Here is a 22,978-nt window from a genome sequence, read left to right on the forward strand (position 1 = left end):
TCTATTGGTTTGAGATCTGGTGACTGTGGGGGCCAGTTTAGTACAGTGAACTCATTGTCATGTTCAAGAAACCAATTTGAAATGATTCGACCTTTGTGACATGGTGCATTATCCTGCTGGAAGTAGCCATCAGAGGATGGGTACGTGGTGGTCATAAAGGGAAGGACATGGTCAGAAACAATGCTCAGGTAGGCCATGGCATTTAAACGATGCCCAATTGGCACTAAGGGGCCTAAAGCGTGCCAAGAAAACATCCCCCACACCATTACACCACCACCACCAGCCTGCACAGTGGTAACAAGGCATGATGGATCCATGTTCTCATTCTGTTTACGCCAAATTCTGACTCTACCATCTGAATGTCTCAACAGAAATTGGCAACATTTTTCCAGTCTTCAACTGTCCAATTTTGGTGAGCTTGTGCAAATTGTAGCCTCTTTTTCCTATTTGTAGTGGAGATGAGTGGTATCCGGTGGGGTCTTCTGCTGTTGTAGCCCATCCGCCTCAAGGTTGTACGTGTTGTGGCTTCACAAATGCTTTGCTGCATACCTCGGTTGTAACGAGTGGTTATTTCAGTCAAAGTTGCTCTTCTATCAGCTTGAATCAGTCGGCCCATTCTCCTCTGACCTCTAGCATCAACAAGGCATTTTCGCCCACAGGACTGCCGCATACTGGATGTTTTTCCCTTTTCACACCATTCTTTGTAAACCCTAGAAATGGTTGTGCGTGAAAATCCCAGTAACTGAGCAGATTGTGAAATACTCAGACCGGCCCGTCTGGCACCAACAACCATGCCACGCTCAAAATGGCTTAAATCACCTTTCTTTCCCATTCAGACATTCAGTTTGGAGTTCAGGAGATTGTCTTGACCAGGACCACACCCCTAAATGCATTGAAGCAACTGCCATGTGATTGGTTGGTTAGATAATTGCATTAATGAGAAATTGAACAGGTGTTCCTAATAATCCTTTAGGTGAGTGTATATATATATGTATATGTGTATATATATATATATATATATATGTATATATGTATATATGTATATGTATATATGTATATATGTATGTGTGTGTATTATTCTCTGTCCATCCTGAACAGCACTCCTTTTCTGGTGAAAGTGAGCAGTGGAGCCAGCTGTCCATGTAGTTAATTCATAGTGAAAGCCACATGCAAACAAGCGGCTTTCCAGTAGTGCCTCCAGTTCGCCGGTGAGCATTTTAAATGGGGCCTGGGGTCTGTTGAATGGCTGACACTGGGACTGGCACCCTTGGGGGTACGTGTGACTTGATCACCAAGGACACTGCCTATTAAGCACTGGCTATGGATATTATTTGGACAACATTTGCCATGGAAAATAACTGCAGAGCTGGGCAGAGATGTACAGGGAGTGTCAGTTCCTGCACTTTTCCTGGGGCATCGCTCTGCCACTAGGAAGGCAAGTGGGACAGGCAGCATCTGAACACAAAAGACGTGCGGTGACAATCTGCCAAAGATGACTACCATAGTAGGAGCTGTGGATACCCTACAGAGGATACAAACCCCCTCCTCCTTCGATGAAGCCACCCGAAATGGCCGTGCTGCTCGATGCACATTCCCTTTCCCGCCAACACCGGTCTTCGGTTGTGTTTCCACTTCCTGACGCTGAAAGGCTGCGATCGGTGAAATTATAATTAGAACCTGCGGACACTACACAGCCAGCATCCGTTACTGCTAATTAGCACCTTGAAGAATTTATTCCTATTTTTCTAATTAAGAAGTTAATGCCCAACTACCTTTTATCATTGTACCGCATGTAGAGCCCAATTTCTTCATGTTTGTTTCACACTTTAAGTCATTTTTCATCTTCTAATTAGTGATTGACTGAAAAAGCTGAGGGAGCTTGGCGGATCCGTGACACTGCAGGAGAAATCGCTGAAGTACAGATCCTACATGTTGTATTATATTACCTCTTAGGATATGACTTCTTAAACCACGCTGGCATTTGTATGTAAAAGAACCGATTTTTAGGATATGTCTGCAAACACAGCATATGATGGTTGCATACCTAGTTCACTGCAAGAACTAGAACACAAATTACTCCCTTTCCTATCCTGGGATATGCTTCTTCTTGCTTTTATTCTTGTTCATTTGACACCTTTGTCCAACATGACTCACATTCATCTGTAATCCAGTATGAGGTGCCAGGCTTTAGTCGCAAAAGAGCACAAATCTTCCATAGTGGGCAGTTCCAAATAGTGCTGTACTGGTGATAACCGTTTCAAAAGAATTTAATGAGGTTTTAAAAACCAAAATCCCCAATTTTGTTACCTAAAACTGTGTGTTATATTCTCCGGGCATTACCCAGGATCAGTGGATTGCAACCATACCGCACACAGTAGTAGTTTACAAGGCCAGATCACAGACTTCTGTCAGCGTTGTCATTCAGCGCGCTTGATACTCGCTACTTAGAACGTTTTGAATAGCTCGGCAGTACAAAAAAAATCAATACCGAATCCAGTGCTCCCCTGTAACGCTGCGCCGTGGAACACTGTGGGCTTAACGGGAGTTTGATCTCCCTAAGCGGTAAGAGGTGTTGTCACCCCCCCTATTAAAAAATACCGTACGCCGATTGTGAGACTCACCGCTTTAATGAAATCTGCAAGGATTAAGCCGTGCTACTCAAGAGGATGAGTGCCTCCTCGGCCTGTTTGCTCTTTGATGTTTCAAAGGGCTTAATTCATCTACCCAGGTGTTGTTGCTTGGCCTATAAAAATGCAGCAGGATTTATCATAAAGGTTCATAAAGACTTCTTGTATATTGGCCCCCTTTATTTCAGGTTTTATATGTATTCTCTAATTTTCCATAGTTATCGAGACTGGCCACTAATGCTCGATTATTTAGTTTTTGTCTGTTTGTTTCCTTTGTTTTCCACCATTTTTTAAAAAGATTTATTTAATTTTTATGTTTGTTTATTTTAGCAGGACTTCCCAACTGAAACAGTTTTAAGGGAAGGGAGGAGTTCACACCCCCAGAAACAATTTAACAAAAAAAGCAGGCCTGTTCCAAACATAGCGAGACAAATTTACAGTCAAAACAACAATCTAAATAAACCCTGAGCTTTCATTTTACAGCTGGAGAACCAAATGTTGGCCCTGTTTTCAGTCAGACTTGGGTCTTTGCCCAATTGTCATAGAACCCATTCCAAATTAGCACAGGGTAAGGCATATTTCAGTTACAAAGAATACAAATTATTTTAATGTTTATCCCAGGTATATTGCCTGCATTCTTCACTCAATAGCTGATTAATTTAGTAAAATGGATTGATCAAATCCCTTTTGCATTAATATATATAAACAAACCCATAATCATAATGGAAGTTTTATTTAAATGCTTGAAGACTAACTCTCTGCTGGGCCACTTTTATTTATGTCTGCTTTTTTTCCCAGCTTACAAAATATGTCGCATTGCGTAACTCCTGTACTTTTTCCTCAGTCTTACCTCTCCTAATTACAGCAGATTGCAGCACACCTTTATGGGAACGTGGCGATTTATCATTGATAGGTTACAGAGATCTGAAAAGACTCACCCCTGAAAGGGAATAATATTGCACTGTAAAATATTGATGAATTCAAAGAGCCTTAAAGGTTATTACAAATTAATAATGACTGGTGGGGGGAAGACGTGTAAAAATAATCTTCCCTTGGTAGATAGTTTAAATGTTTAATTGAGAAGTCCTGTTATAGTTCATGGCAGTAGTTGAGGTGTGCATAACACAAAACCCAAGGCCTCTTAGCAGAGAGGAGATTTGTCGTTAGGCCTTCATGCCGAGATCTTTTCCTTTTCCTTGTACAGCTGATGACAAAAATCAGATTTGAAAAGGAAAAGTAACAGAAGGATACATTTTGCCCCTAATCACAGCTTCAGTGTCTGTACAGGCAACAGAATATCCATCCCCTTTAAGCCGTGACATATTTTGAATTTCCTGCAATAGAGACATCTAGCAGAAGCAGAAATAAAAATTCACCAATAAATGACCATACCAGGTGGGAATTAACTGGTTTGGCTCTATTAAATATGTAAGAAAACCTCATGGAATATTTATATGTTTTTTTGGAAAATCAGAACTGATGCAATTATTCTTTCAACATCTTGCCTTCAGGTTTTCATGAGGACATCAGGCACAAAAATTGTATCATTTTATCCCAACACAGTTCGTATTGCTTTTTTTCCCCATTCTAATGAAGCATTTAATAACGCATTTTATAGGGAATGATTTTATGGAACAATTCTTCCATCGAAAATAAAAATGTGTGTGAAGTTGAACAAACTCGCTTCAGTTTTTTATGTTACATTTGAAATGACTTGCAACACTTCCAATCTGGTTCTAACACTTAGCAGCTCTAGTAGATAAGTAGTCATAATTTTTTGGGGCATTTTATAGAAGATAACTTTTTCATAATTTTTTCTTCCATTGGTAACAGTGGGTCTCTGTTTGATAAATAGCCTGAAAAACAGATTATTATTCTTAATATTGTAACGTACCCTGGAACACGTGACCCCAATTTCTGAAGACACTGTACAAAATTGCTTTGTTTTTCCAAAACTCTGTAAGCTGCTGTCGAGCTGCTGGAAATGGTTGATAGTGGCTCAACTTGGAGTGTGTTAGCTAGGCTACTGCTATCATCATCAACATCAACAATCATTAATAATGTAAAAATCTTCTAATGCCAAGAGCGCAGTCTATAATGTTAGTGCTGGCTTTCATTAAATCCAGTTTGCTCCACAGTGTTCACCCACTGCCTCTGCTGCCAACTGGGAATATTAGAGCCCCATAATAATTTTTTTCAAGGTTGCTGTATTTTTTTTTTTTTTTTTTTATAAATTTGTTTCTTGCATTTAGTCTAAGATACCAATAATAAAAAATGAAAGCCATCTTTCAGTGCTGCTCAGTTTTTCTCTTTGAATCTCTCAGGGTGTGTGATCCCCCCCTTTCCCTGTCTTATTTATTTACACTGTTCTTATGTTTGTTTTATTATTATTCCATATTTGTAAAGCGCAGTCAAAATAACAGTTCTCGTAGTGTAAAGATGTATTACATCGACCAATATTTGTTTGCTGCTGTCGAGCTCCTGTGGAAAAAGTGGTAAATACCCCCAACACTGTGACCCAGCAATTAGATTCCACTGTCACTTACGCAGCGAGACTTTTTGTTGAATTCCTATTTCAGGGTGGTCTATGTTACTCCATGAATCAATCACCCTGATGCCAGAGCAAAAACACTCCAGTTGTGGTCCAATCTGTGACTTATATGTGTCTATGCATGTGGGTCTTTACAGTTCTAAGTCGGCAGTGGACTGCAGTGCAGAGTCTAGCAATATAACAGTTTGTGATAATAAAATGGGCTATTAATGGACGGAAAAAATAATGGGCAATTCTTTATGATTAAAAAAAAAAAGAAAGATCTAACACTAACTTCCCTGTTTTGACAGCAGGTCTTTTCTCAGCCCCTCTGCACAGCTATTTGAAGTCCTCAGATTCCCTTCTCAACCCAGTGCTTCGACCGCAAAGGGGCCTTGCCTTGTCTGTCAGCCTCTGGAATGAAAAAAAATCCCTGGTCATTTATCAATAGTTTTCTTTAAAGAAAAAAAAAAAAATTGGTACGAAGTTGGCATGATGTCCTGTTATAATGAAACAAAGGCCACACTGACACTTGTAATTAATTAGGCTATTATGCATTCTGCAATGATAATTGCCTCACTGGAAAGTCACCAGCTAGGAGAGCGGCTCTGGCGTATAAACGCAATCCATCACTGTGAGGCTGTTTCCCGCGCAGCTGTGCTTTCTCACCTTGACTCGCTTTACAACGGGAAGGAAAATCAGAAACTAATGATACATCAATAGATAAGCCGCGATCCTCATACCTGCCGTGCTCTGAGCTGCTGCAAGATATCAGGGGCTCTCAGCAGCCTGGGCAATTTATGGCTCCTCACACGCATCTGTCTAGAATATTCCCAGCTCACGCATTACTCTTCCTGTGTGCAGATGAAAACCCAGACAACCTGCCCGGTCCTGCGCTTTCTCACCTCCTATTACGGTGGAATTTTTGGGGGTGGCGTGGGTGTGCGTGATAGCAGATCCTGAATTTCAAACCAAACAAATGAGCAGGTTAATAAATGAACACATTAGTGTATAAATACAGAACTACTTCCACTCTGCAGACCAGAAAAGCATTTTTTTCCTTGTTTGTTTGTGTCGTCAAATTCTAAAGAGTTGTAGGGCATTTCAAGTCTATAGATGTTTTGCTGAAACATTTCAAATTTTGGAGCAGTGCCTCAAAACTATACAATGTGCATTATGTATACATGTACAATTAAAATGTGCTGGTTCCTTAAAGGTGCCCAGTTGAAATATTTGCAAACATTAACATATATGTACAAAGGTTTTATAAAAAAATGTCTTGTGTCCCACCTTCCACATACTGTAATTGTTTGAGTTGCTACAGCTGTAGTTTAGTTAGGTTGTCTGAACTATGAGATTTGCTTGCTCTGCAGGGTGGGAAGATTTTCCTGTCAGAGCGAATCCAGTCTTCAGGAGCTTACCTGTATATTAAAAACATAGCAAGCCTATCTCTGGATATTTATGAAACAACCGTTTACTCAAGGGCCACGTTTTTTCAATAGATCTGAAATTAACAAGCCCCTCAGTTACCATTCCCATACAAGATGCATGTCTCCCAAGAAGTGCAGAGTATTACGCTTTCAGGTTTGCAATGTGCAGTTTTGTGTTAGTGACACTAGCTGTGGGATTGTTGATAGCCACTACATTTAATATATCCATGCCTTTCTCAGCAAATTTGCAAGTCTCCTTTTTTTCGTCCCCCTCCCTCTTCATTCATCTCCAATCTTTGGAATCCGTCCCTCCGACACCCATCATGGATATCCTAGGGTTTGATTAGATTTTAAATGGGGAATTGAAACCAACTGCTAGAGATTTTCATCCGTGATTGTCCCTATACTGTCCCCGTACAGACAGCAGTTTTCCAGGAGCCAGGGTTATGTAACTATAAAATGATACCAAAGCATGCAGCACAAGTTTATCCAACAGCCGCTATATCAAGCCGTAGATCAAATAATTGTTTTCTTGTAGGGTCTTTGCTGCACCAGCATTCATAGCATAATTTCTTTAAAAAAATATATAAAAAAATTGAATTACCCTTTTTTTATTGCCTCCCGAGTTAGCTTAGCAACCGTTCTTGTACCATCACGGGAGGGAAGCAGAGTGCTCAGACATCTTCAGAAGTGTGTGCTGCCAAGCCATTCACTTCTTTTTACTTTGTGAAGGCCACAGTGTAAATTGCAAAGCAATGCATGTCGAGAAAGGGCAGACGCATGCTCTCACTGCAAACCAAGCAGAGGTCAAAGGCACCTGGCCAGACTCCGAGGGTTTGCTTTCGGGACCCTGACTGACGAGACCCTGGCCCACTCAGCCCCATCAAATCACCCAGATGCATGGCTCCCCGGGAATCCCGGTCACAGTCAACTATCCCACGGCCTGGATCAGAACCAGTGCTCAACCTGCCCTCAGAGCTGGGTTTTTACCAGTTGAGCCACTCTGGAGCCCCTTGAAGATGTAAGCTTTAATCACATAGATTGTCAGTCATTTTGATTCTGTCAGATTGCAGCTCATCATCCGAGTGTTCACTACGAGCAGCTCATGTGGGCTTCTGATTCCAATAGCACGAGCTGCAGCTGGATAATTCAACCCCTGTACCCTTGTCGTTTTCAGACAGCTAGTGCGAGCGTTACTAGGGGGAATGCACTATGTTAATTTAATCTCCTCTGCTTTACCTTCTCCTGTAGTGTGCCTGGCAGCAGTGAAATGTGTGCTGCAGCTGGAGAGAGGGCATTAAAGTGTGTGTGTGTGTGCGTGTGTGTGTGGTGGGGGAGCACACAATCAAAAGCCAGGCCCAGACTTTTGAATTGAGTTGTGGGGCATGAAGCAGAGATTAGCCCCCCTGATGATTGACACATGCAGCTGATGTGAAGTGACACAAGGACTGAATTTTTGTGGCAGGCCCGACTGCTCATTTTGACCAGGCCTCGGAGACACTGCTGCTATTGCTCATTCGCAGCGCCACCGAAAGATATCTTTAAAAATCAAATTTGCCGTCTTTTTTCTCCATCCTGCTTCTCACTACTCCATGACATTCCCCAGTCCCTGGTCTTTCTTTCCTCCTATTTTCTTGAATTTGTCCTTTATTATGTCCACCAGAATATGAGAAAGCTAACATCCTTTGTTCTGGAATCTAATCTTATGTAAATATGCAGGGTGGTCACTGAATAGAGGCATCCCAGTATATTGGCTAGTCTACAATGAAATTGGATGTTCTCCTTCACTTAAAGGGGTTTGAAATCACAGATCCCATTCCCCTTATGCCCAGTGGTGAAGCCCTGTGTTCATTTTCACACTGTAATGTGTAATGTGTAATACAGTGACAGCTTTGAAAAACAAAAGTGTATCTGATGCATAGACTCTTACTCTGGTTACAGTCACTGTTCATCTGAAGTATTCTTCCTATCCCCGTATCAAAGACCATCCATTTTCTTGTATCCTATATGTGTGACACAAAGCAGGAGAGAGGAAATACTACACAGATTCTCAGAGAGGCAGTGTTTGGGGGTGCGACACAGGGACGTAAAGAATCGAAAGGCAAAATGTGACAAGCCAGATAATTTCTTGGCAGTTGTACGGGAAAGAGGTGTTTATTATCTCTCTCTCTCCATTTCTCCCAAGTTGTTTTAATACACTGGCTAAACCAACTGTCGCCCGCTCTCAGTCACCTCATAGAGTTGTGTAGGGAGCTGGGGAACGATCAGGTGTTTCAGGAGAACCCTGGATTGCGGGGGTGACCTTCTTGCCGCAGTGTGGGTGACAGGCAATTTAAATCCAGTCAGGAGATGAGGTCTCTGAGTCTGTCTGGTGCGAGAAGTATTCCATCACACAACACTGAGATTGCATAAGCTGCCAAACTGGCAAAGGCTGTTAAAAAAGAAAAAAAGAAAAGAAAAAAAAGAAAGAGGATTTCAAGTGATAATGACATAATCACCAGTTGTGATAATTGTAATTGATGATTACATAATTGCTAATTGCAGCCTTGCCAATCTCAGTGACTGGATTTTTTTTTCTTGTCTTTTTTTTTTTTTAAATGTTAGTTTATTTTAAATTCCACTCACAACACCCCCAAGAAACATATTTAATAAATATATAAAAACACATTTATGACTCGTAGTAAACTAGACTAACACGTTTAACCTTTGTTTTAATATGAATCTGTATGTTTGTTCTACTCTGTCATTATCTTCCTCTTCCTTCACCTCTTATTCATTAATAATGCCACACATATGTGTAGAATCAAAAGTATTCACACCCTGCATTTGAAACAGTGTAATCCAGTGATTCATTTTAGCTCCTCAAATGTTGTTCATTCAACTATACTTATTTAACAACAGTATATTTTCAGAGTTTATTGAACAGTGATTCAGTCTGCCGCAAAATTCACAGGGTTCCAGTTGACTAAACTGCGTTAAGGAGGTGTATAAACTTTTGACTGGCACACCATTTAGACTTCTGTGGCTCCTCTACGTTTAATTTGTTGAATCTGTGCTAAGATGAAAGTTGCCCCTCACACACAGCAACACCGCAGCTGTAGAGCGTCCCCTCTCTGCTTTTCTGGTGACTTGTCCCCCTCATTGGCTGTCAGACGTTCTGCCCCCTAGATGACGGAGGAAAGGAAACCAGGGCCTGATGTCACGATGGGCCACACTTGAATGCATTACCGTGTCACTGCAGCTCCACTCACTCAAGTTGTATCCCATTTTGAGGAGCTAGTGCCTGTTAAATTGCACTGCCAACACTTGTCTATCTGTCCATCTGTTCCTCTGTCTCTGTCTCAATTATGTTGCATATCTTAATGTTAAAACAATCGAAAACAAAATTATTAATAATTACAACCTCTATTAAATGGTGCTTTAATATTGATTTATTTATTTATGTGTCTATTTGTTGTTGCTTGTGTTTTTATTTCTGGAATTAGAACAACAGTATCGGCTCACAGACTTTGCTAGTCTGGGGCCGACTCCAGCACAACCTGTTTTTCAGAGGTGGTGTTGAGACTCCTCTGTGAGCGGGGGCTCCATTAACTCCACTGAACGACTGGTCTGTGCCCTCCCTGAGCCCCGCTGGAAAGCTCCCAGTACTTAACCCATTCATAAATAAGGGGCCGATTGTTGGGCTGCACAGTATGTGTGTTTCAGCACAAATGTGCAAGTGGGTCAGGGTAGAATTAACTGAGACCCAGATCTTTTTGCCACTTGGGTGATTGAAAAGCAAACTTTAATAACCCCTGTAAATAAATCCACCACTGGGCTAGTGGTTTGTGATAAGACAAAAAGAGGTTTTATCTGAATAAACCAAAGTTTTGTTCCAATTTCCTGCAGTGCTTAAAAGATTTATTACAGATTCAAAACAAAGTGCCTTGATTGAATATTTTTTTTGTATATAATCTCTTAATAGGATTGAGCGAAAGCAGTTTCTTAGCTATAAAAGAACACATTCAAAATCTTTATGTAAACTTTAAAATGGGAAAATTGGAACCACTGGTTACTGCATTGGCCATGTTTCACAAATGTGGTCGTTTGTGTTTAATTGCATTGTAATGTATTTCAATAATACGATTGTAAATTTTGTAGGCTAGTGTCTGGTCCTGGTCTCCTAGTGTAAGAAATAACACCGTTTTCACAATTTGATTGATATCCTGACAGGAATATTTAATATGTTATAGGGGTATGTTGATTTTATCCCCCTATATATATGGATTAATGTTTTTCATACCCAGTTTTTGTGACTTGATTTTACTTTCTCCATGGGGTCCAATATTTGTGTTTTTATTAAACCTTGTTCTTGTAATGTGAAACACATGAATATTGACTTACTATAAGAGGCATCATATAAGGATGCATACTAATCAAGGAAGCCATATACTATATATTTTGTAACAACACAAAATTCAACTGGAAAGAGTAAGATGAATTGTGATTTATACGTCAGACTCCGGAGCCTTTGTTGGTTTCATCAAACCTCAAAATTAGAAACCCGATCCTGCATATGCACTCTGAAATGCACATCTACTCCATGTCTCCTCTTTTCCTGTTTGAAAGCAGGGGGGGTGGTGCCATCGAGTAACGTCCTGGGCTCTGCCTAACATGGGCCATCTTTTTATATAATCTTTCTCCAAGGGGGTTATATAATAGTAGGTGTTTCAGCCAATTTGCATGGTACGGGGAGATAAAACTAAATCCCCAACCCGTTCACATTATGCATGACATGTACAAGTGCTTTGATGATCATACACAAGGAGAAATGATATACATACCAAAACGATACATGTGAAAGTATCAGCGCTTTGATTGATATCTCTGCTGCTTATAGCAGACGGATTAATGGTTTGATTGTCAAGATAATCTCAATGCTCTATTAGGAGAATGATGGAAAATCTGAATACGAGGAGACTATGAGCTGGTCTTCAAATAGGCCTGTTGCTACCAAAACCTTTCTTCATTAATTTTTTTATCAGTTTTTCTTTCAGTGGCTAAGAGCATACCCTAAGTATGAACAGTCACTTAATCTAATACTACTGTTCTATTCCATTGAAGATATTGACAGCCGAAAATTGAGGGGGCCTTCATAAATGTGTGTATCAATCTGTAGCAGTCAGACGTCTAGTCTAATGCCATGCAATGACATTATAACGTTCTGCTGTGTGGCATGCGTGGTATTGCAGTTCTCGTCGCCAAAAAAAACACTGCCTTCGCGATTCAAAATTCAAAGCTGACATTCCCACATCAACAACTTTAGGGAGGGCGCTTGCTTTTGCAACCGATTTGGAAATGTGGATGCCAAATACAGTCTAGAGTTCATATGACTTGTAAGTCTGACTTCCTGTTCACTGGGACTGTCAGAGTGCTGTATTTCCACTCCAGTCCTCTCAAAAACATGAACGCTACAGTGTGTATGCCAGATCATTTGCATAATTTTTGGGTGGGGGGAAAATTTTCAAATCAAACAGTTGCAGTATTGATTGCATATTTATGGATGGAAAAAAACAAGAAAACAAGCCCAGAAAACGATGTAAAAATAGTCTGCTTCTACTTGCAACACAGCGCCTGCAAATTACTAGTTAATAATTAATCTGTAACATGCTATTAAAACTGAATTACACTTTAAGAAACATATTTGTATATGTAAATAATTTAGTTTTGCATGACTACAGAGTAGCTCTGGTTTTAAAGCCAGCGATGAATACTTTACCGTTGCATCGCAGGCTATTAACAAGTTCTGGGTGTCATTTTGGAATATCTCACTGAAAGGTAACCAGTACTGTATTCTGAACCAAATTGATTGTTTTTATATTACAGACTACAGCCCTGGGAAAAGGTGGTAGTTTAAAAAAGAAAATACTGTTTATTGTGTGGTCTGTGGAGATCTCCTCCCTATATGCAGGTGGGATTTAAGTTGGAGGTTCACCCTGAATTACTACTACTTCATCTTGGCTTCATTTAAGCTTCATCTAAGCTTTTGTCACAGCAGAGTCCCTCACTGACTCCTCACTTATCATACGGTCCCTTTTCACCTTTAATGAAAATGTACTGAAAAGCAGAAAGGCTGGAAGAAGAAAAAGGAACAAATCAATTGCAGCTTTCATCAGAACGGGTTTATTTAGTTTTGGTCCTGAACTTGATCTGACCAGCCAGTACACACACACACACACACACACACACACACACACACACACACACACACACACTCACACTCAAATAATAATAAAGAAATGATAAAAGAAGAGAAACACAAAACATCGCGATTGCTATCATTGAGCATTGCCAGAGAGCTGTAGACTGTTGCATCCTTATCGATCCTGTCTATAGCCTTTCCATTTTACATTAACTCACTGGAGCAGCTTAGCTGATGACTGATGGAGGGGATTTAGTTGATCTTCATGATATTTCTTTAAACTTGATGTTGTCTTTAAGCAGTCCTGTTGGGAATACAGCACTTTCGCGTAAGTCATGTGTAGTGGGGTGTTTTTGGTTGTTTGTTTTTCTATGTTTGTGGTGGGGGTGGTGATGTTTAATCTATTTTTTTTTTTTTTTTTGGTGTTCATAAGGATCAAGTTAAGTGAAACCAAATTTTTTGCATGGTTTTCTATTGTGCTGGGGCCACAGGAATTAAGATCTAAATTATATTTTTCCCCAGGTCTTTAATATGTTGAGTGCCATATATTTCCAGATTCTTGTAGTTCTGTTTCTAACTATAAGAAAAGCATACAAGTTTTTATTGTATTTTATTATATATATATATATATATATGTGTGTGTGTGTGTGTGTGTGTGTGCCCTCTGTTTTCCCCCCTCCCCCATTATTTAATTAGTTCTGGCAGTCAAGTCAATACATTGATCTCTTAAAACAGGGATCTGAAATAACTATATCAGCACTAACCCAGTCTGTGCAAAATAGAACATTATCTCATTTTCTCTCCTTTGGAAAGATTACAGTGTGGCTGAAAGGCAAGGGTTTCTTGGTAGTGGGATAAGTGCAGCAGGCATCCATTTGTCTGGGGGGTAAATTACTTCTGTTATTCCTGATCTGTTTGTCTGCTAGACCTGGTTTGACTCATTTTAGTACATTTTTTAAACGTGAAGCCTTTGATGGTACACTGTCAAATGGCTGGCCTGTGATAGACCATTCTCTTTCACTATTGCTCTTGCCCTACTGCAGACATTCATAACAACTGTTGCTGATTGATTTTAAGCCCAGGGTTTTTGTAATGCTCTCTTCCATTTCATTGAACAAGTTATATTTAGTTTGTGAATGTTGTTTTATTTGTATATATGTATACCTTTTTGTTTACCCCACAATTAGCACTTCAACCCAACTCACACATTGCAAATCCTGTAAATTCAGTACATTGAAGGCTGAAAATGGGAAGCACTTGTTTTCACAATGATCAACTACGCAAAAGCATCAGCTGAAGTGGAAAAATTAAGCTGTGTGTGAACAGTTTTCAGCAGCTCATTAGTAATGTTGCAACACTTACGTAGGTCTAAAAAATGTTTTTGTTTTTCGTTAAAAAAAAAGAAGCACTAATGATTTTTTTTTCTTCTGTGAAAGATTTAAAGGCACTCAATATAATGATGTTACTGATGTGGCTGTGAAATATTACAACTCAAAAGAAAAACTAACTTTTTGATTTGGTGAGTGTGGGGGCAGGATTGGAATCTTCTATCTAACTTTTTACAGCAAAATGCTTTTGTGCCGTGAGACAGTAACTCCGTACAGCTCCAGGTTACACGCCTAATGCTTTTAGGAAAAAGCTGAAGTAGGAGTGATGGGTATGTCTGGTCACCCAGCAGTCAATAAGGTTCGATGAAAATGTTGAAACAAGATTTTTTAAGTAGGACTTGAAACAACGGTACTGTGCGGTGCAGCCGGGGGAAGGTTATTACCGAGCAAATGTATCTGTACAGGTGCCCTGTCAATAGGTCCAGGTGGCTGATAATTGTGTTTCTTTTGTCTCCGTTAATGAATTCTTAATTGGTTTCTAACACCTGCCGAGAGCGTTCCAACCAATCGGCTCGCTTTTGCTGAGCTCCATAGATGCGCGAGGATCCCTAATGTAACCTGAACTCAGAACAAAGAGTAGGCCAAACAGAAAAGTTGTTTTCACTTTTGTTTATGTTTTTATATAATAATAATAATAATAATAATAATAATAATAATAATAATAATAATAATAGTAATTTGATTAATAACTTTATCCAAGATTACTCTGTGTGTATAATGTAGCCTATAGCATAGTTTTTGTATATGTATGTGTATTAATATATATGTATATACTTTTGTTTATATTATTTGTTTTTAGCTTGCTATTCAGACATTTTCTATATTGCTGTATGTTGTTTCTTTGTATAACTTCATATTCTATTCTGTATATTATGTTATACCCCTCAATACCACACAATGTGATACCTTCACACTACAACATTTTTTCCAGTTCCTTATTGAATATGATTTGACTCTTGAATGAGATCATATATATATGCAAGACAGTAGCAGGTACACAAACAAAGCAGCAGGTGGTTTGCTTGGCCTTGTGCATTATGCAGGGCAGTGGGTGCCAGGCAAAGACTACTCTCCTCACAGCGAGGAGAATTGTATAGCGGAGTGACCTGATCTACCTGCTCCGTGACTGTGTGCTTTAGTGCACATTTCACTGTTCACCGTGCTCAGAAAAAGGCCTCCCTGTATTAATTGTGCCTTAATATCTCTCTCCTAGGTGGTAGCACTTAATAAGCGAAGCAAAGAGGCTGAATCGGCTTTCCTGGGGGTTTACAAGCAACTGATTGAAGCACCAGGTAAGAAGAAGTCGCACTGGCCCAGTAGGCCACTAAGAAGTGGGAAGACGGTCATGTTTTATTCTTATCATTATTGGTTTTTTTTTAAATTTGGAATCGCCCATTATTATTTAATTCCTCCCAGTACAATAATTCTGCTCATCAGTACTGCCTTCGAGCCAAAGGTACAGTTTGAGTGGTGGCTTTTACTTGTTGAGCATTTCAGGAATCCTCAAAGATTCCCCTTTCTCACTGCTGATCAAGCCATAAACACAGTGGTTTGCTGTTATATAATACCCAGCACAATGCTGCATGTTAGCTGAGAGCATTTTAGTTATGCTGTGGTTCATATTTATTTCAGGAAGCTAGTGCACAGCCTTTACAAGAGAAAGCTTTTTAAAACAATTCATTGCATAGACGATGTAAGCCACAGCAAGCAGTAGGGAGAATGAACTACAGTGATTGGCTTTAAAAGATTTTAAGAGTGTAAGATTTGTTTTTTCAGTCAGTAGGACTTGAATGATTAAAGACAACGAATGGACCTTAGCCTATAAGAGCATCAGAAAACATCAATATGAACACAGTAGCTGTTTAAATATGATCCTATTCTATAGTTGGGCAGCTTGACCTTTCTTAGGAATGAAATTAGTTCAGCCAGCTGGACTAACTCTTGAAATAAACTGTCCCTCTTCTGTTTTTCTTTCTCCATCACACAACAGATAGTGGACAACATTAATAATTGAACACTGTGAAGGGAAACAAAGACCGATAAGCAATTTTTGGGGGGTTTTGTTTGTTGGTTTTTGTTTTTAAGGACAATGCAGTAAGACGCAGCACTCCAGACGCAGCCAGGCCCGGTTTGCCTTTCTGTGCCGTTAATTAAAATGTTTTGATTGAGCATTAGGAATTATGGATGAGCTCTATTAGTTTTATCAACCATGATGTTTTAATTCAGTACCAAACAGATAGTGCCGCACATTCCTAATTATGCTAGCCAGCAATATAATTTCCCTGAACATTTAATTTCATATCAGAGCCTAATTGAATTGGCCCCCAGGTTATGTTAGGTGTCTGTGGATTAGCATAAAGAACACACAGTTCCAAGTGACCCATATGGGCATCGTGGAAGGGCTAGAGATTGACTAGACTACATCTGGGGGTAATAGCATGGAGGAAACTGTCCAATTCCTAGACTATGCAATAGCCTGTCCTACCAAAAAATATGGTTGGTTGGATTTTTAAATTTGATTTGATGCCAGCTCATTTTTGGGGGATTTTTAGCCAGATATAACATGCTATAGTACTCGTACTTGACTAAAAGGCTGCTGAATCAGAATGAAATTTTAAAAAGGCACACACACATACACACACACACACAAAAATAGAGAATCCCCGCCATGGACTGGCTTTGTATCCATACTTGTGTTGTGAAGTTCAGTAATGCTCACTGAACAAATGGCCGTCTCCTTCATGTATTTTTAATCCAGTGACAGCCGCAATTATTCTTTACACGCTGGGCTCATTAATCTTAATGCTGTCATTACTATTCATTGCAGAAGGTTTTTTTCCCCTTTTTTTTAATTTGAAAGGATTCTTCTGTCACCTCAACAGCTGCACAACACAAAGGCCATTGTAGAGGGTCAGGTGGCTCATGGTCAGTATGGCCTCACTGTGGCAGCTAGGTTGTGGCCACTGCATACACACGCACTGGGACCAGAGAGAGTAAGCCCAGCCAGAGGTGTGTCAGACTGGATTATGTTCACTGAAGCACCACTTTTATCACTCTTTAAACATCGCTGCCTTATTGATGCTTGTTTCATGACTAGATCAATTTGGATCTCGCACCTATATCACACTAACATCAAACAGTGTACATTTAGGGGATTATTTAGCGATGATAATTGTGTTTTTTACTGTACCTGTATGGACAAAATGTCAAATTAGATTAATTAAATTATTAATGTATTAACTTTTTAAGGTGTAATTGGATCACTCTAAAGTTTTTGTTTAATAGATATGGACTAGGTTGGAGAGGTGGTGTAGTAGGACTATATATTTTTTATTTATTTAAATTTTTTTCACAGAACACAATATTCTGGGAAAAGTAATAAACCACAGTAAGAAACTTTGGAGATACTCTTAAGAGGTGATATCTTGCGTATGTCTGCATCTTTGTTGCTAATTGCGCATCGTTCCGGTGGCTGTATTCCTTCGGCTGATGTCAACACAAATCTTCGGTTTGTTGATGTGTTTGTTTTTGGTTTATTTATTTTTTTGCTGTTAACTCAGCAATAACTTGAAGCCCTGCTCGCTTGTATATAATTACAAAATGCAGCTATAAATCTTTTCTTCTTTTTTTTTTTTTTTTAAGTTTGTAGCACAGATGTGCAGGAAGTAATAAAAAAAAAGTCAGTGGGTGGGAAAAAGAAACCCTAAAATACATTAAATCTTAATTACTGTTGTTGGTGTTGAGGGTTACTCCACCTGTATGACACCATCTCCTTCAGTGGTGAGTATTTAGTGGTGCGGTCAAGATTTAGGGTCTACCTGTGGTGGGGTTCAACTGACAATAATGTTGGCTCTACATAGACATATTTGGAGCCAGTATGTGTAACAACATATTCAGAAATTGGAAACACTGGAGTGTAATGTGAACTGGCCTGCATGTGTATACTGTAATTAAAAGCCATCTATATAAACTTGCCTGTTAGCTTTGGTTCTGTGATTTCAACTTACCCGTTACCACCAAATAGCCACGCTGCTGGCTTATTGCCCACAAGACACTGCTTTACTTGTGCTGTCTGTTGTGTCTTTAGAACATCATGTACACCAAGTGTCCCTACCTTCACCAGTGGCACTGCATCTTGTCAAAGTCTCTGTACGCGTTTGCCCCAAACACTTCTGAACTTTGGTTCATACAGTATGTCTAGGGCTGAAGTTCTCGTTCTTTATTCTTGAAGACATGGTGTCCTTTTAATCACATTTTGAGTCCATGCACTTTCTGAATTTAACTCTGGAAAAAGCTGTAAAGCTGTAGTTTTTTTCCCCCTCGTGTCCTCCTCAAGTTGCCGATTCCATTTGGCCTTCTCTGTTATTCAAAAACAAGAGCCAACTAATGACATTGATCAGTCGTCACCTGTCCTATTTTAAGCAGTATTTCATTCTTGCCCTTTGCCTGCTCTAGCTTCCAATGTATCAGCTTCCTCTCTGTTCCCTACAACAGTTTCAACCTATTACTCATAATTAGGATACAGACGCATCTTAAGGACAACTGAATACGATTACAAACCACAGAGCAATACATAAAATAAACACTGAGAAGTTCAACACTCTAAGTGTGGGTATACAAAAGAAACTGTAGTTGTTTTTTTCATTAACTCCACAGCTTGTTTCCAGCTGAGCTTAGTTCACTAGAAATTAACTATATTTGAAAAGTCCATTCGATTTTAACAAACTCGTCTTACATTGAACAATCTCAGAGCTAAAAACAAATGGACATTTCTTGGAAGTGTGTCCACGGGGTCATTCTCTTCTCAGAATATGTAGCTCTGCCCCAGTCAGCCTCTTCCCAGATGGAATAGCTTAAGGGACTCAAATGATCCCGCTCTTATATATGTCTGGGATTCCAGCGTGCTTGTTGTCAGTTGGCCTATTCGAACAACCGTATGGTGAAAACTGCACCATGGAGCAAAGAGGTTCAGTCCACATACAGATAAGACTGTGGCGGAACACGTTCTTGAACTTGCCCTCTTGTACACTGAACTACTCCATGCAGCTGTCCCACGCATGCAAGCCATCGCAGACTCAAATGGGGGTCAACATTGAGCCACCTCCGGTTTGTACTGTGGTTGGCCATGGGGAAGGTTCTCTGTGGCTCTGTTTGTATGTGTATCAAATGTAAGTTCACAGTGCAGAGCTGTCACATTGTAGCCCCAGGTATTTGTCTAGACAAAGTAACTTTCAAAGAACTTTGTTTTTCTTGAAGATGATCAACACTAAACATATTAAAAACTAAAAACATTTGTGTGGCCTATTTTTGTGTTCCTTTTCTCTTTGTATTTTCAATTAACTATGTGTCTAGTGTATTAAAGTCATCACAGCAATTAGACCGTAATTTGCCTGTTTTGATAATCGCTGCAGTACTTTGATTTAATTTGGGGAAAAAAATATGAAAGCAATAGGGTATTGTTATAAATTAGCAATTTGCACACTGATATATATATATATATATACACATATATATACACATATATACATACATATATTCCCACTTGTATCTTGTCATTAACTTCTTTTGATGTTGTTTTGTATGTGTGCTACCCTGTACCTATTGTATTATTTTCTGCGTTTTTTTAACCACTCTCCGCTGTATAAATTCTGCACGGAACTTTGTTTCCCAGTTTCATGTAAGTTTCTAGTACTGTTGTGTTGCTCAAAATGACTTGAAAAAGTGTGTCAAACAAATAAATACAAAGAATATATATTTATTTTAAATTTTACTAATCCCATATTAAAATCTGGTGATTGAAGCCATGTTTTGAGAATCCATGAAAACACATGCTGCTTTTTTCCTTAGATCCTCTGAGAGCAAAGGAATTCTCCCCGTCTCTTGCAGAACCGCCAGAGGATCTCAACCTATATTCCTCTTTTTCAAATACCTCTGGGATAGGCTCGAAGCTATGGAAAGAAATTGTCAAAATAGTTTTAATTCTGGTGAATAAAAATGGTCTTTCTGTATCACTGAAGCACACATCCTTTTAGAAATTTTAGAAAGGCCCACCACACAACACGTCCTCAACACAAATATTTGGCCAACAGCACCAGCTAGTGGGTAGGCACTGCTATTTAAAGTCAATAAATTGCTAAGATGCTGGATACAGCTGTATACAGTGCCTAAAATATATTACACTATGTACAAGTGCTCATAATAACAGTAAATAAGGGTTTTTGTAAAATATGTATATAAATCTTGGTTAGATAAACAGCTATGTAGTTACAATTTAGCTACAGTATATATCCATCCTGTATCTGTCTTGTTTATTTATTTATCTTTAATTGTCCAATATTGCAGCATCAATCTCTCTCTGTGGCCAAACAAATCTATCACCAGGAATGGGTTTATGTTAAAAAAAAAAAAAAAAAAAAAAAAATGGAAAAAAGTGAAAGAGATTATACACCTGAGATTCTGACACTCAAAAGCATCTGAAAAAATGGGATATGACTCATGATCATGTCAGGCTGTGAAGCTTATGGGCTACTCATGTTTAATAAGTCTCTTTTCAGTATTCCAGACACTGTCTTTTGTGACAGTCTCTGTCGAAGGCTTTAGGGTCCTTTTTTTGTTCAGAAAGTTGCTTTTTAGGTTTTATATCATTCACTCCTTAGCGTCGTCTTTCTAGAATTTGCTCCTTTATTGTAAAAGACCTGATGGCCATATTTCCCAGTATCCAGCGAGGAGGATCTGTGTGCAGAACCCTCTCACCTTTTTTTCAGCCTTTATTTTCCTCCATTCCCGAAGAACTGGAAGCGTAAATGTATGTACTAGACGGCGCGCATTGATGGGAAATGAAAGCCCTGTCTGCCACTACTAGATTGTGCATAAGTGATTAATAAGAGCAGTAATAAACAAAGACCCAGGAGATGTTTGAGGTATTTAATAATGCATTATGTTCATAAAAGAGCTGGAATTGTGCTGGGGCTCTTGAGTGGCTCCCTGCAGAGCAGAGAGCCCCTGAGGAACCAAGTGTGCAAGTGTGTTTGTGTGTGTGTGTATGTGTGTGGAGAGGTCCTAGATCACAGCTAGTTTAGAGAGAGTTACATTTGCAGGAAGGATATCCTAGCAGTTGCAAGCTTGCCTCGATCAATAGCACAACAATATACAGGCCTGCTATGGGTGGCTTTTCTGCATGCTCCCAGCAGCCCTGTTTGAAAGCTCTTGTTTACTGGGGGTGGCGGGAATGGTGGCAGTTGGCTTATCACACAATTAAAAACAACTCAAAATCAGGGCTTCGGAGATTATTAAATGTAGCAGTATAAAAAAGCAGGATTGTAGATCTTAATTTTAGGTTTGCAAGTCAATGCTCTTTGTTTAAATTAGGAAGCCAGCCCTTTAGAAATGCACATAAAAAGGGCAGCAAAATGTTGGCCCTAACTCTGATGTTTTGCGTATGATGATACTCTTGAATCAACATATAGATCTGTAATAAAGTTATTTTGTTTAAATGCTTCAACTCAATGCTTTGAGTAAGGTATTACATTATGTTTTGGGAAAAATAAGAACATAAAAAATACACAAGAAAGCATGGAAATGTGAAGTAATCATCATGTATTCTACTTAAATACTGTATGCTTCAAGTGCATGATATTTGTTTTTGCATTGTAAGTGCCTTCTTTATTATTTGGTAGCAATTGAAGGTCCCATTTTAGTGCTTTTGATTTCCACCCACACATGTAGGTTGTTCCCTTATATGCGAACCTTCATCTGGTCATCTCCAAGGTACAAAGCATTAAAGAAATCAGACAAACTTCACTCACATTCAAGTCAAGCACCCATTTTGTATCACGCCACTTTTTGTGTATTATTAAGAGCAAAGGCAGTTATGTGTGATTCACACTTCTAGAATCAGTCAAGGCGTGGCATTTCAATGTATCTAAAGAAGTATCCTTTCTCCTTTTTCCTCAATGATTTGTTGAGACTGTAGGTCCCTCTGTAGCATCAACAGCTTGATGGTTTCTCCATATATATTATTGTCATTATTATTTTCAATGATACCAAAGTTTGAAGATTGAAAAGATTGAAATGTTAACTTTTAATCAAAGTAGGTATATTGGGTGAATAGGTGAAGATTGTGAGTATTACCCGAGACCTTCCATTCAGTAACTTGCTGCAAAGGACACAGAGTCCCCTACAGTAGTTAAAGCCAATCATTGAGGGGCAGTTTAATAGAAATTTTGGATTATTTAAAATGCCGAGGTTTCTCTCACTGAGAACGAATTTAAAAACCATTCGATCCCAGCTGCATAGGCTCTGTAATCCAAGAGAAACCCATTGTAAGTATATAATAGAAAAGGTCAGCATATTTAAATAGCAGTGTACCAGTAATTACTAAACTTCTACTGTTATACATGTCTCCAAAACACGCCTGCAGTTCTGGAAATATGTTTGAGTCATAGTTTGTGATATATACTGTATACAATGATTTAAAAGTCACAAATGAATCATTCCTATTTGTGCTTTGTGATTTATTTAATTATAATTATTATTTTTTTAATGGTCTCCCTTTTGCAGCTGGATCTGTAGTGCAAATACATACATTCAAAAAACAAGATTGAAAGAGAAATTCCTTTCAGTCTGCATGTAATGTGATCCCCCTAAAGCATCTCACTCACAACACTAGCACAACACTCTGCAAGGAGTTGGGGGAGGTGGTCTAATCTTAATGAAATAAGGTCCCATTTTACCACCTGAATCTGATCATAAATCAGCATGCAGCATGTCAGAAAAAGAGTAACTGTCAATGTCAAAATCATCTGTAGAGATCTCTGAGCTTG

At 39.1% G+C, this 22,978-nt stretch overlaps 1 protein-coding gene across 1 annotated transcript in view; it reads left to right on the plus strand.

Annotated features, from left to right (window-relative positions):
• cux2b (cut-like homeobox 2b) overlaps positions 1-22,978 on the plus strand; it is a 136,123-nt gene that overhangs the window by 87,641 nt on the left and 25,504 nt on the right. Inside the window, exon 4 of the mRNA XM_066689803.1 lies at positions 15,370-15,448. Coding sequence (XP_066545900.1) covers positions 15,370-15,448 — 79 coding nt within the window. The remainder of the gene's footprint in view (positions 1-15,369; positions 15,449-22,978) is intronic.

Source organism: Amia ocellicauda, chromosome 17, assembly GCF_036373705.1.
Source record: "Amia ocellicauda isolate fAmiCal2 chromosome 17, fAmiCal2.hap1, whole genome shotgun sequence".
Lineage (NCBI taxonomy): Eukaryota > Metazoa > Chordata > Actinopteri > Amiiformes > Amiidae > Amia > Amia ocellicauda.